General features: G+C 26.6%; 1 protein-coding gene across 1 annotated transcript in view; it reads right to left on the bottom strand.

The window, feature by feature from the left end:
• LOC111678413 (serine-rich adhesin for platelets) overlaps positions 1–15,751 on the bottom strand; it is a 56,931-nt gene that overhangs the window by 32,957 nt on the left and 8,223 nt on the right. Inside the window, 2 exon segments of the mRNA XM_046949846.1 lie at positions 14,922–15,009; positions 15,088–15,751. The exon segment at positions 15,088–15,751 is cut by the window's right edge and continues 165 nt beyond it. Coding sequence (XP_046805802.1) covers positions 14,922–15,009; positions 15,088–15,751 — 752 coding nt within the window.

The following is a 15,751-nucleotide window of genomic DNA, read 5'->3' as shown; positions in this document are numbered from 1 at the left end:
ACCCCAGATAAAAGAAAACGTATTTTCAAATTATGCGGATAGGCGGTGGCCGTTGCACCCGTTACACATATACCGGCCGACGAAGAGGAACATGAGGCAGGTGAAGCTGAAGCCGATATTGTCGACAGCGATGAAGGCGATGAAGAGGCAGATGTATGATGATGCTGACTATGATGGTGATGATGATGATGATCACGTTCACCTCTATCCTTATCACCACCCCTATCACGATGATGTTCACGATGTTCTCTTCTTTCACTTCTATGCTCACGATCATGATCTTTATCACGATGTTCACGATCACTTCGATGTTCACGATGTTTTTTATCCTTTTCACGTTTTTCACGTTTCTTTTTCTTGTGCTTACGACTCTCTTTATAGTCCATCATTTCGATATTGTTGTTATTCGATTCCATGGCTACGACTGTAAAGGCTGCCTCTATTGTGGTGCCAGTGGACACTGTTGTTGTTGTTGTGGATGGTGGTGGTGGTGCTAATTGATCATTTTCATCATGTGGCGGTGTGGTATCCATGGCTGTTATACCTGTTACCAGAGTGTTGGACTTTTGTTGATTTCCCGTATCCACCGTAGTATCCATCATCATCATTTTGAATGTTGGGGGGGTGGAGGTTGTTGTGTAGGGTTAGGTTAACTTTTTTTATATTTTTTAATTTTTTTTTTTTGTTTTTTTAGTTTTTGTGTTAAAAATATCACAGTTATCTTTTTTTTAAATATTACTCTGCTTTTTTTCTTTCTTTTTTAATGAGTGTTTTTTTACTTTCTCTTTTAGAGTATTTTCTCTCTTTGTTTTGTTTTAATTATTAAGAGAAATTAATATAATTCTTAAAAATATACTTAAACGTGCATTCATTTTGTTTTAAATGTTTTACAATTTTTTTGTAAATATTTTAATTTTAATAGATTTTTTTTAGAAATTATAGGGTTTGTTTTGTTAATTTTTGTTTTTGTTATAATTATTTTGTTACAGACTTTTTAGAGGCAGTTTTGTTTTTTGAACATTTTTAGGTTATTACCTTTATTATTGGTATTTTTCTTTTCTTGATTTTTCTTTTAGGTTATTTTTGCTTTTTTATTATTATTGTTGTTGTTTTTTTTATATATGTTTAACAAAAGAAAACATCAAAGAAGAATCTGTGATGCCTGGCTGTTTATAGTAAATGTTGCTTTTGCTATTGTTTTTATTATTGTTGTACAACATACATATTTTTCTTTTTATTTTCCACTCTTTTACATACTTTTTGCTTTATTTTATGTTTTTTTAGGTTGGCGACGTTGATATTTTACTTTTAAATACAATAACAACAACAAAAAGCAGAAGAAGCACACAAAATAAGACTTTTAAAACAATTCAATGGCCTTTAAATGATTACGGTTGGTTTTGGAGCTTTATAGGGTATCCACATTCATCCAACTATCCAAACACCAACGACAACAACAATTTTATTAAAAAAACACACACACGAAATCACAAAAATATACACTAATACACAAATTTAAGACAATTGACGTAGAGTTGAGTTGTTTGTTGCTGTTGTTATGTTGGCAGCAACAGCAGCAGCATAAAACACGAGTAAACGAAAAAAATAAAAGATTTTAAAAACGTCAGTAGTTTTAGTGCCAGCAGTATAAACAAGAAAATCACTTTGAAAGAAAAACTCCAAAAAAAATTAAATCACAGCCATCAGCAACTCCAAATTTTATTAAAAAAAGAAAAAACACACACAATTTTTATACGTTTTTATTCCGACAATAATATTGACAAGCAAGAGATCAAAAAAAGAAAAAAAGCACACACACGAGTTTTTTTTGTGGATTTAGTAACAAAATAAATTGTTTTTGTTTTTTTTTATGTGATAAAACAAAAAAGTAAATGAAAAAATAAAATAAGAAACAATTAACATTTAATGACGAGCGCGCGTTTTATATTATACAAAATTTAACGTTTTAATGCTGCGTCTGTGGCTAAACGACTGACTGACAGTTGAGTTGGTTGGCATAGAAAAATATCATGAGAGAACACTCATTTTCTCACAATTTGTATGTTGCTTTTTTATGCTCTCACTCTCACTCTCTCTCTCTCACTTAAACTCACACTCCCATTGAAAGGTAAACATACAGAAAAGAATAACAAACGTGAGTTAAAATAACAACTAGTCGTTTATTAACCTAAAATTAAGAAGCGAGTTAGTCATATTTTGAAGTTGCCAGATTTGTTCAAACATATGCAACAATCTTTATAATTTGTGATAATTTCCGGGTGTTTCGCATAGAGAAGTTTACAGACTTCAGCTCTTTTGGACTAAAGGAAGAAACGGAAATTCTCTTCACTTAGAGCGAATATCATACGATGAAAAACGATGAACTTTGATCATTTTCCATAGTAAACATCTCACGAGTTCAATGTTGGATTGAACAGAATAGAGAAGTTTTCAAACTTTAGCCTTTTTAAACTAAAGGAATAAACGGTAATTTTCTTCACTTACGACAGAGGCTTAACGCCACTAATCTGTCTGTCTATCTATCTATCTATCTATCTATCTATCTATCTATCTATCTATCTATCTATCTATCTATCTATCTATCTATCTATCTATCTATCTATCTATCTATCTATCTATCTATCTATCTATCTATCTATCTATCTATCTATCTATCTATCTATCTAAATATCTCATTAATCATGCCGTGAGTTATAAATATGGTGATTTACTTGCCCAGTGATGTGGCATCACTGACTTGCACATTGCAAGAGAGTGAAGATAAAAGTGCAATTATACAAAAGTGTGAGAGTAAATAAATTTAATTAACAGGGTTGGGTATTATTGAATGACAAAACAAAGCGGGAAAAAAGCTGTCAAGTAAAACAATATATAAAACTAATATGTAAATTTTAATCCAAAATTTTTCAGAATATTTTTTTTAGCCAACGTTGTAAAATCTGAGAACCGTGTATCACAACTGTGATATTTACAAAATGGCAATTAAAACCCTTAAAAAACTCGCTAAATATGCAACACTTAAATAAACTGCATTTCTTGTTAAAAAAAACACCAAGTTTGTGCAAATTAAGTAACTCAGAAATAATTCTAAAAAAAATATTGGTGGTTGCTTAAACTGATAAAGAGATGGACGGGATGCCATACGTGAGAGAGAGAGAGCAAAAGATTATAGGCAATAATTTAAACAAAAATCTCTTTTTTGTTCTAGATTGCAGCCACTATAAACGAAAAACTCGCAAAATGCACATTTTTGGCTAAGCAATCTCTTTCTCTCTGTTTTTGATATATTTATTTTCGACTCTCCCCAAACACACTATTACAAAATTTTCCCATAAGCATGGCCAATAAAGAAAAGCAAAAAAAAACTTCAAATCAAATAAAATTTTATGAAACAAAAAAAAAACATAGACATTGCCGGTTTCTACAATCTGCACGTAGGCACAATGACGGCACACACATACACAATATTTTTCCCTCAATACCTTTTGTTATTCTTATACCCAAAGTAGTGTGTATAGAAAAAAATACATACGTACATACATATTTAAGAAATAACAATAAAAACAACAGCAACAACAACAATGTCTTGTTGTACAGTTGTGGTAAGAAATGTACTAAAAATAAATACAAATGAAATGTATAACCCCCTCCCAATAGTAAAGTTGCCAGACAGATATTAGTCAAGTTATCACAAGAAAATGAAAAATAAAAGCTTCAAAAAACTGCCAGAGTTTCGCAGCAATTGAGAAATTCATATAATTTAGCCGGACGCTTTTACTTATTTTTACGTGTACATAAGGAAATATTAAGGTAAATGCAGGATATAAAGGCAACCTGTTGTCCATGGATTTACACTAGAGGATCTCCAGATAAGATATTAAAATCTCCCCATATATGATCACTGAACTCGAACTGATCTAAAACTGAACCAGAACTAAACTAGAACGAAATAGAACTCAACTGGAACTAAAATAGAACTGAACTAGAACTGAACTATAGCTGACTAGAACTGAAATTGATCTGAACTAGAACTAATAACTGAACTGAAACAAAACTGAACCAGAACGGAACTAGAATACAACTAGAACTTAACTAGAACTGAACTAGAAATGAACTAGAACTGAACTAGAACTAAACTAGAACTGAACTAGAACTGAACTAGAACTGAACTAGAACTGAACTAGAACTGAACTAGAACTGAACTAGAACTGAACTAGAACTGAACTAGAACTGAACTAGAACTGAACTAGAACTAGAACTGAACTAGAACTGAACTAGAACTGAACTAGAACTGAACTAGAACTGAACTAGAACTGAACTAGAACTGAACTAGAACTGAACTAGAACTGAACTAGAACTGAACTAGAACTGAACTAGAACTGAACTAGAACTGAACTAGAACTGAACTAGAACTGCACTAGAACTGCACTAGAGCTGAACTAGAACTGAAGTAGAACTGAACTAGAACTGAACTAAAACTGCACTAGAACTGAACTAGAGCTGAACTAAAACTCAACTAGAATTGAACTAGAAATGAACTAGAACTAAACTAAAACTGAACTGAAGAAATTTGGGTTCAGCCCTGCTTAATCCCTTAAGAAAGAACACTTTCCCCTCGGGGTTAAGAATTTCCTAAACTGTGTCATCAATAGTACAAAAAATCGCGAAAATTTATTAAAATTATGAAAAAATCTGGCAAAACAAACAATATCAATAACTATTAAAGAGAGCAATAGCAATAACAAATTGCAAAAAAAGAGCAATGATAAATAGAGAGTTATATAAAGAAGTGATTTTTTTACTTTTGCTAACAGAGAGAGAACAAATCTTTATAAGACTTTATGTTTAAAATTTATGTTTTAACTTTAAATAAATACTAAAATAAGTATTTATTTAAAGTTAAGAAACTAGAAATCTTATCTTTAACTAAATACTTTTAACTTAAATCAAGATTATGACAGGAAGTTATAACAAAAACAACAAAACAACTTGTGTAAAAAATAACCAAGAAAATGTTGGAAAAAAATAACAATACAAAAAAAAAAAATAAATAAACACTAAATTAGAACACAGACAGAAAAACTACTTACAAATGTGTTTGAAACTAAAAAAAATAAAAAAAATTGGAAAAAATACACACAAGACAAGACAAGTAAAAGAAATACAAATCATTTTAGTTATAAGTATGTTTGTGTGTATGTATGTCCAATGTCAGTGCCCTTTTCGGTTTTTTCTATATTTGTTCATTCTGTTATTATTTTGTTGTCGTTGCTGCTGTTGTTAATAATAATACTGTCTTTTTGTCTGTCAGTTGCTGCTACTATTGCTATTTTAAGGCTTTAAAATAGTTTTTGTTGTTGGTGTTTTTTAAGGTTTGCTTTTTTTTTGGTATTATACCTTTAAAATTGTAATTTATTAAATAAATATTGTATTTTATTTAAAATTAGTTATTTTAACTATTTTCTATTATGTTTTCTGTGATAATTTTCGCTTTTGTTTATAAACCTGTAAATCTAATAGTTGGCATCACTGTGACTATTTACTGTAATGTTTTAATGAAGAGCTGCCACATTGCAATATCTTAGAGCTACCAGAGTTGATGATCAATAACAGTCAAAGTTACAAAGATAAGGAAAAGAATATCAGTAAATTTTAATAGTATCATTACTTAATATTAATGCAAATGCAGTTTATACAACTAACATGTTATTGCAGTTGTTGTTATTGTTATATTCATACAAAAAATAAATCATCACCATCATTGTCATAATTGTCGTCACACAATTACACTCGTTTACTTTATTGAACTCACCAGGTGTATTAATCATAAAGTTAAATATTGTTGTTGTTGCTTATACAATGCAATTACGGGTTTTTGTTAGAGAGAGCCGTACAGAGAGGGAGAGAGTTAATGATTGAATGAATTGTTTGAGTGACATTTATGTGTATTTTTCATTGTTTATATATTTTAATTTGTTAAATTCTCCATCGAATATTTCGTAATAAATGATTAGAAAAATTTCCCAATACTTTAAGGTAAATTTTATTAGATCACTGTTATTTATTAAAAGGGTTATTCAAGTTAGCTTTTTAGTGTAAAGGTAAATACGGAGAATTTTTTAATGACTTAATATAGAATTGTTTATTTAAATTCTAATAAGTTATTTAACTTGCATTTATATTAGAACAATGATGTCAAACAATATCATTGGAGGGGAAAAAATCTCCCTTTTTTAAGGGAAGGGCTGGTTGATAAATGGTTAATAATACAATACATGTATGGATATGACTCAAGCTACTAAGAAATATTAGAAAAAATCTTAAAATTATAATGATTAATAAGAACTTTATTAAATTCCTCGACTATTCCACTATATGACAGTTATAGACGTCATTTATTCATTAAGTTTTATTCTATAAGTTTTCTATAAATTAAGATTTCAATTAAAATATTGAATTCAATAATAACATTTTTCATAAAATTATTAAAAAAATTCTTTAGAAATCAAGTACTTAAATAAAATTCTGTATAAATTTTGTTTGTTTTAATAAAATTGATTGATAATTTTCCATAAATTAAACAAAAATTTTATATAATAGAAAATTAATTCAAAAATTTTTTAAAAATTTATTTTAAATTCTCAATTTTATCAAAAATCTTTATAAAAATTCTCTATTCTATGCGTTTTCGATAAATTCTCCATTTTTAGCGAAATTTCCAATAAATTCTGTATAGAAAATTTTTCGATAAATTCTCAATTTATTGCAAAATTCTCGATTTATGGAAAATTTTTTATAAATCCTTAATAATTTACTGCGAAAATTTTCGATATAAACTCAATTTTTTCGATAAGTTCTCGATATATAAAAGAAATTTTCTCTGTAAATTAAGAAAAGAATATTTATTCAAAATTTTTCAGAAATTTATTTTAAATTTTCAAATATATCGAAAATCTTTATAAAAATTTTATATTTTATGCTTATTCGATAAATTCACGAATTTTACAATATTTTCGATAAATTCTCGATTTAAAACAAAATTTTCAAAAAATTCTCGATTTATGAAAAGTTTTTTTAATCCTCAAGAATGTTTCAATAAATTCTATAGATATAAAAGAATTTTTCTCTGTAAATCGAGAATATCTTTAAAATCTCTCTAAAAATTAGAAATTTATTAATAAATCGAACATTTTTAAATAAAAATAAGGAATATTATTAAATTTTACTCTAGAATCTATAATTTGCATAATATTCTTTATCTGGTAACTTACTCAAGTTTCTGAAATAACAACTAAGACCTGGTTTACACTAGGAAACTATAGTTAGAATTTTTTCTTAATTATCTTTTGGAGTTTCCTTAATGTCCACACAGAAACTACGTATTGATTTGTTGTTGTATGAATGATAAGTATAAGGCCTGGTTCACACTGTGATTTTTGTGTATGAGAGAAAGAAATATCAACCATCTCTTTCTCTCATACATAAAATCAAAAGTTTCTCAACAAAAGTTTCCCAGTGTGAACCTGGTCTAACAAAACTAGTTTCCGATAAATGATATTCTTTCTCTCTCACGCAAAATCAAAAGTTTCCTAGTGTGGACAGGCAGTAAACAAAATCTCGTTTATGTTTTGTTTTGCTAAAACTTGTGATTTTTGTTGTGCGCAAATTTAAGAAAGTTGGCAACATTTCTTCATAGAATTTATGAAAATAATAAAAGTTTAATAACAACAACAAACAAACATAATAACAAATCTAACTGTGAGAGTTATAAAAACAAATACACTGTTATAAACATGTAGACAACATAAAAGGAGCAAAAGCAGGATAAACATGTATGTACTAGCAAAAAAGTCAAAACAAAACAATACAAAAAAACGTAGCCAGACACATTGCCAGACATTTCAATGGCCTAAAAAAAAAAAAAAAAACAAATCCAAGCAAGGGATGACAAGGCATAAAAAATAACTAAAAAGTGGGAAGAAATCTCCCATTCTTAAACAAAAATAAACGTTAAAACAAAATAAAGGTAAAATTATTGGCAAATAATTTTGGAGAATTTTAAGCTGAAAGAAAATTGTCTTGTCAGCAAAACACGAACCCACAAAACTTTAAAATTTTGTTTTCTTTTAGAACTTTGATTATTCTTTTTTTCTTCTTAGCTGCATTTAACAGGTAGACCGGTAGAAATAGCAATTTAAATATAAAAAATGCCTTAAATCCAAGACTATATAAAAGTATACAATGAAAAGGTTATAATTTGTTTAGTTTTACTTGAATTGTTGTATCGTTGGTTGTTTGGTGGTTTAAATGGCCATTATTTGTCTGTCTGTCTGTCTATCTGTTTGTCTGGCGGGCTGATTGGGCTTACTGAATGCTTGATTTGTTTGTGTTATGTATATGTATACGTAAATATATGAGTGATAATGTGTGTGGCGAGGCTTAAGGTGCATACGTGATTTTGTTTAGGTCTCTAGTTGTAGTTGTTGTTTTTAGGGACTTGACAACTCAGTTGCCAGATAAAGAATATTATGCAAATAATAAATTCTAAAGTAATATTTGAACTTCATTCATTATTTTAATTGGAAAATTTTCGATTTATTAATAAATTCTTAATTTTTAGAATGATTTTAGAAATATGTATTCTCTATTTACAGAGAAATATTCTTTTATAAATCAAGAATTATCGAAAAAAATCGAAATTTTTTCTGTAAATTATTGAGAATTTATAAAAAAAAATTTCATAAATTAAAAATTTTGCTATAAATTAAAAATTTATTGAAAATCTTTCTATAGAGAATTTAAAGCAAATTTTGCTAAAAATTTCTCTGTAATTTGTCGAAAATTAAAAAAAAAAATTATAAATCGAGGATTTAAAAAAAATAATAAAAATAAATTATAAAAAAAAAATTTCATAAATCGAGAATTTATCGACAAATTTTCTATAGAGAATTTATCACAAATTTTGTTAAAAATTTCTATGTAAATAATAAAAGATTTTTAAAAAAGTTCCATAAATCAAAAATTTTGCTACAAATCGAGATTTTATCGAAAATTTTTTTTATAGAAATTTAACGAAAATTTTGCTAAAAATCGAAAATTTATCGAAACGCATAGAATATTTATATATTTTTATACAAAATTTTGATATATTTAAGAATTTAAAATAATGTTCTGAAAATTTTTGAATAAATTTTCAAATTATACACAATTTTTGTTTAATTTTTGGAAAATTTTCAATAAATTTGATTAAAATACAAAAAAAAAAAAACAAATTTATAAAGAATTTTATTTAAATTTTTGATGTATAAAGAATTTTCAATAAATTTATGAAAAATTTAATAAGGTATTTCTATTAATTATTTTAAATAAAATCTTGATTTATATACAACTTTTCGTAATGTTCTCGATTTATAGAATAAATTTTAAAAAAATTGATTTATAAAAAAAAATGTTGATAAATTTAACATTTGATAAATTCTTGATTTAAAGATAATTGTTTAATAAATGATCAATTAATAGAAAAATCTTTACAAAAAATTTTATATAAAGAGAAATTTTCGATAAATTCTCAATTTATAAAGAAATTTTCGATAAATTCTTAATTTATAAAGAAATTTTTCATAAGTCCTCGTTTTATACAAAATTAAAGCATCATTATCATTAAATTTATAAAAAAAAATTGTATATATTCTCTATTAATGCAGATGTTTTAAGATATTCTTATATTATTTTAAAATTTTTATGGTGTTTTGAAAAAATTCGATATTTTTAAAGAATTTTTAATTTAGTCAAGTAAATTATTCGATAAAGGATTCTTTCTTATAGAAGATTTTTTTAAAAAATCAAATTTTTAAAGAATTTTTGATCAAGTCAAGTAAATTATTAGATAAATTTTCAATATATAGAAAAAATTTTGAAAGGATTCTTTTTCATAGAGAATTTTGTAAAAAATCGAACTTTTTAAAGAATTTTTAATTAAATCAAGTAAATTATTCGATAAATTTTCAATATATATAATATATAGAAACATTTTGAAAGAATTCTCATTTTTTTTAAGAACAATTTCATTAAATTTTTTATTTATAAAGAAATTTCATATAAATTCTTTATAAATCATTTTTTTGAAAATTGTTTAAGAAATTTTTTGTTAATAAAGAAAATTTCTATAAATTCTCAATAAATAGAATATACCTATAATTTTTATAAATTAAAATTTCTTTCTAAGAAAAAATTGAGCAATGTATCAATATTACGTTTTTTTTAACCAGATAATAAATTCATCGATTGTAACACTAAACAAATGAATGACAAATCTGGCAACAATGATTGATTTGAAGTTAAGATGGTTGATAATACACATATGTATGTACATGCATATGTAAATACACCTATGCACAAACAATGTATGCAACAACAAAAACTAATAGGTATAACAACACTGAAAAAAAGAAGCAACAATAACAAAATAAATACCAAAAATTAAAGTGTTTAAGGAGGGCGTTTTGTGTTTTTTGTTTTGATATTAAGAAGAAAAGTCTAAAATAAACAATTAAGGTAAAAATAAAACAGAACGAAATAAAATATATGTACATATAAAACCCAATATTAAATAAACATGTTGCCTGCATTGCCAGACACGTGATTATGTCGACAACAATACTTAATGGAAAAAACAGCAACAATAACAACTTGCTTTGCTTGTTATTAAAAACAATATTAAGCTGGATGAGAGAGAGAGAGATAGAAATATAAAATGTAAATTATGCAAATTATGACAGCAAATTAACGGTATTTTGTTAAGTTAAAAACGTTTAAAGAATATTTTATCCAGTTTTTTCGTTTGTTTGTTACTTTTATAATGAAGTGTATTTATACTTTTTTGATTAATTAACTAAATATGTTGCAAGCTTAGTAGGAAAAAAATAAAACTATTAATATGAAATTATGTTTAAAGTTCAATACCATTTTAGTTTTATAAAGTTTGTCGGAGTTAGTTAATTGGTTCTATTAGAAAGTTAGAGTTGCCATTAAAAAAAAATGGGTAACAGAGTTTACTTTAAACAAGATAAAACTGCTGTTAAAAAAAGTTTGTGTTGAAAAGGTCTTTGCAGAATACTTTAGAATTCATCGATAATTCTTCTATTGAAAGAGAATTTATCGAACATTTCTTAATAAATCGGGAATTTTTTTTATTTAAAATTTTCCTTTTTTACCAGAAGAATTTATTTGTATTTTTTCTATAAATCAAAATTTTATGAAAATTCTTATAAAAATCAAAAATTTATCAAAATATTTCTTAAGAATTTATCGAAAATTTTTCTTTAAATCTAGAATTTATCGAAACCTTTATGGAAAATTTATGGTTTTTTATAAATTAATTCTTAATAAATTGACAAATCAAATACTTTTTTAGAATTCTTCTATTAAACCATTTTTTTTTTAAATTCTTTTATAAATCGGGAATATATATATATATAAAATTTATCTATAAATCGATAAATTATTAAAAATTCTTTTTCTTTATTTAAAATTTTTCTATTAATCGAAAATTTACCAAAAGAATTTATTTGAAATCGAGAATTTATAGAAGAATCAAGAATTTATTAAATAATTTATTGTTAAATCTTCTATAAATGATGAAATTTTCAAAATATTTCATTATTTATTGAGAATTTATTAAAATTTTTTTCTTAAATCAAGATTTATGAAAAAATTTCTTTATAAATCGAAAATTTAACGAAAATGGTTCTATAAATCGAGAATTTATGGCAAATTCTCGAATAAATCAAGAATTTATCAAAATATAATCGAATATTTAACATTTTTTGCTTTAAATCGAGAATTTTTCAAATATTTTTCTATATATATCGAAAATTTATCAAAAATTCTCTATAAATCAGACTATTTATCTAATATTTTTCTTAAAATCCAAAATTTATCAAAAAATGTTCTATGATTCAGGAATTCTTCTATTAATCGTGAATTTATTAAAATATTTCTTTAAAAATCGATAATTTATCTTAGATGCTTCTATAAATCGAGAATTTATGAAAAATTCTGGAATAAATCCAAAATTTATCGAAATATTTTCCTATAAATCAAATATTTATCAAATTTTTCTTTAAATCGAGAATTTTTCAAATATTTTTCTAAATATATATATCGATAATTTATCAAAAATTCTGTATAAATCAAACTATTTATCGAATATTTTTTTAAAAATCGAAAATTTATCAAAAAATGTTCTATGAATCGGGAATTTGTTGAAAATTCTTTTATTAATCGTGAATTTATCAAAATATTCCTTTTTAAATAGAGAATTTATTGAAGATGAATCGAAAATTATTGAAAATTTGTCTATTAATTGTGAATTCATCAAAATATTTCTTTATAAATCGAGAATTTATCGAAGATGATTCTATAAATCGGGAATTTATGAAAAATTCTCAAATAAATCAAGAAATTATCAAAATATTTGCCTATAAATTGAATTTTTATCAAAAATTCTGTTAAAAATTCTTAATTTTTCGAAAATTTTTCTTTAAATTAAGACTTTATTTAATTTTTTTCTAATAATCAAGATTTGATTAAACATTCTTCTATAAATGGAATATTTTTCTCTTTAATTTAAGAATTTATGAAATAATTCATCTACAACTAGAGATTTTATCAGAAAGTTTTCTATAAAATGGAAATTTATCGATAATTTATCAAAAATGTTTTCAAAAAAAAAAAAATCGAAATTTATATAACTCAAGAAAGTGTCGTCAAAATTTTTCCAGAATTTTTTCCGAATTTATCTTAAATTTTTCTTTAAATTGTTAAATTTTCGGAAATTTTTTGTCTAAAAACCAAAATTTTTTTATTAAAATTTTAGAAAATTACGTTTAAAAATTTGTATTTTTGTTAAAAATTTATAAAAAGATAGTCATTTCAAATCTAGAATTGATGGAATTGTATAAATTTATCAAAAATTCTTTAAAAATCGCGAGTTTTTTTTTTTGTAAATTTTATATAAATTGAAAATTTATGGGAAATTTTCATTTTGTACAAAAAATTTTATAAAAAATCTTTAGGTTAGGTTAATATGGGTTATATACCGTAGAAAACGATGTATGTCCACTCGGAGACCATTGTGATTCCCTTCAATGAAAACAGAATGAAAACATCAGATAGTTATATATATAATAAAGGAAATCCTTATTTCCCTACAAAACTCATTCAAAGAAGCTACTAATTCCCTTGACAAAACCTAGTAAACTGCAAGGGTTAAGTTCCGCAATTTTCGACAATTTGCCATGGAATCTATTTTTTAGCCATTTCAGCCTGTGGTTCGGTACGCTAGGACATTGCCAAATGATATGCTCGATCGTCTTTTCTTCCTCCATATCTTCGCATATCCTGCAATAGTCCGATACACTACTGTCCCACTTACTGACAAATTTTCTAACTGACCAGTGTCTCTATTAGAGCCCCTTAGACTGCGTCTGTCCAGTCCTACAAGTATTTTGGTAGCACCCATATCAAGTTTTGGCCACAGGGCCTTTGATGTTTTGCAATCCAATTCTATTATTCCAGTATGTAGCGAATTCTTTCGTATCCATTGTCATCTATATCCTTTCCCTGTCATCTATATCAAGGTTGGAACCTAATCTATCTAGTTCGTCCGCAACCTCATTACCATGCACATTACAGTGACCTGGCACCCAACACAATCTAATGACATATAGTCTCGTTCCCATGACAATTGGATCTTCGCTCGGGAACGACCCGAGTCATACTCGCCAAAAATTGTCAACCCAGCGACAGCTGTATCAACCGAAAGTTTTTTCCCCAGGAAAGAACTATTGGCCACAGTCGAGCTGTTACAACAACAAACAGTCTCATTAGGGCATTTCTACAATCTCCAACTAGGTGCGAGTGTACCGTATGACAATCCAATGCTCTAAGAGCAACTTGACTATCAACATAAATTGTCACAACCGACCCTGGATCGATATGATATCTTATCAGTTACGTCGCTTTCAAGATCACTAGGATGTCTGCTTGGAAGACACTACATTCGTCAGAGAGTCTGTATGACCGGGTAATGTTGATATCAGCACCCGTGCCGAGAATTTTATTAAAATTTCGATAAAATTATAAGAACCTTTTTAAAATTGTGTTAAAAAATTTTTAAATTTGTTAGAAAAGATGAGATATTTGAGATGAAATTGAAAGTTTAAAATAAAACAAAGGCAAAAACTTTAATATATAAACTCCCGCAGAAAGCAACCCTTGTTTTTTAAGTTCTTTTTGTAAAAAAATATCATAAAAAAAATCAAACACGTGCTTGGCAAAAAACAATATCCTGCAGTTTTATAATGAGTTTCCTAAACAACAAAACAAATTATAAAATGTTTATGACTGTAATAAATTTGAAAAAAACAATAGAAAATGACAATAATAATAATATTTTTCCAAATGAAACTGCACTAAATTAAGTTGTGTCACAGTAAATGTCAAAAAATATAAAGAAAAAGGTTAATAGAAAAGTTTAGTAAAGGAAAAAACACACTTAACAGGCATAAAGCAGAAGAATAGATTCGTTCTGCTTTCAAGGTTATTTAGCAATAATTTTAGAAAAATTTACAAAACAAAATTATTAGTATTATTGTCAATGTGCTGTTGAGTGTTTAATACACACTTTGCACACGTCGCGACATAAAAAAATACAACAGGATTACAAATTTACAGTAGATGGCAACCCTGTGGGTGGTAAAAGTTATGAAATGTCTAACGGGAACGACCACCACATGAGATTTTTAGTGTTTTTTCAACACTAAAACCACATTCATCATATTGATGAATGAATAAAACATTTCTTAAAAATAAATACGAAAAAGACAAAAAAGACTTACCTTTTTTGAGCTTTTTTCAATTTCCTTTTCAAAATCCGTTAAAGGCGTTAACGTAACAGTAACATCTTTAATAATATCACGGAAAGGACTAGAATGAAATAAAACAAATAAATAAATAAACTTTCATTACATCCAGAAACCAAAAAAAAAAAACATTTCCTCTCACCTATTCAACTCATCCGCAGCAGCATTTAATTTAGCCTCATTTTTGCGTTTCTTAGCAAATGATGAAGTCGACGAATTGGATGTATTATTTATGTGCAAATTAACACTAGAATTACTATTATTGTGATGACTACTACTGTTGGCCGGCAGGGAAGATTGTGAATGATTTACAGTTTTATTAAATGATGATGAATGGGTTAAATGGGTATTACTGGTGGTGTTAGAACTATTGCCTGATGATATTATATCCATGGGTGTAGGTGTTAGATTAGTGCCATCTGAATGTAATTCACTTAGAAAATTTGTAGATTGTCCTTGACTTGTAGCCGATGAAAAGGGATTCTTTGATGAATCCTTAACATTACCACCGCCCGAGGTGGAGGAGGATGAGGAAATTGTTCCGTGTAAATTTCCAGCTGGATTACTGTGAGAATATGTCATACTATTCGATAGATTGGTGGTGGAAAGATTCTGTACACCTGAAGAGTGATCAGCAGCAAAGGGATTTGAGGCGTTTAAACTTGAAGAGGAGATTGCAAGATTACTGTTCATAAGTGAATTTGTCGAATTGCTAAGGGAACTGTTGTCCTTGTTCTTAGATGATTTAGAGGATTTATCACGTGAATCACGTGATGAGGAAAATGAAGAGGAATAGGAATCTTTTT

This window comes from Lucilia cuprina, chromosome 4 (assembly GCF_022045245.1).
Source record: "Lucilia cuprina isolate Lc7/37 chromosome 4, ASM2204524v1, whole genome shotgun sequence".
Taxonomy (NCBI): domain Eukaryota; kingdom Metazoa; phylum Arthropoda; class Insecta; order Diptera; family Calliphoridae; genus Lucilia; species Lucilia cuprina.
Note: the sequence above shows the minus strand (reverse complement) of the source record. Positions and strands in the feature narration are given on the sequence as shown.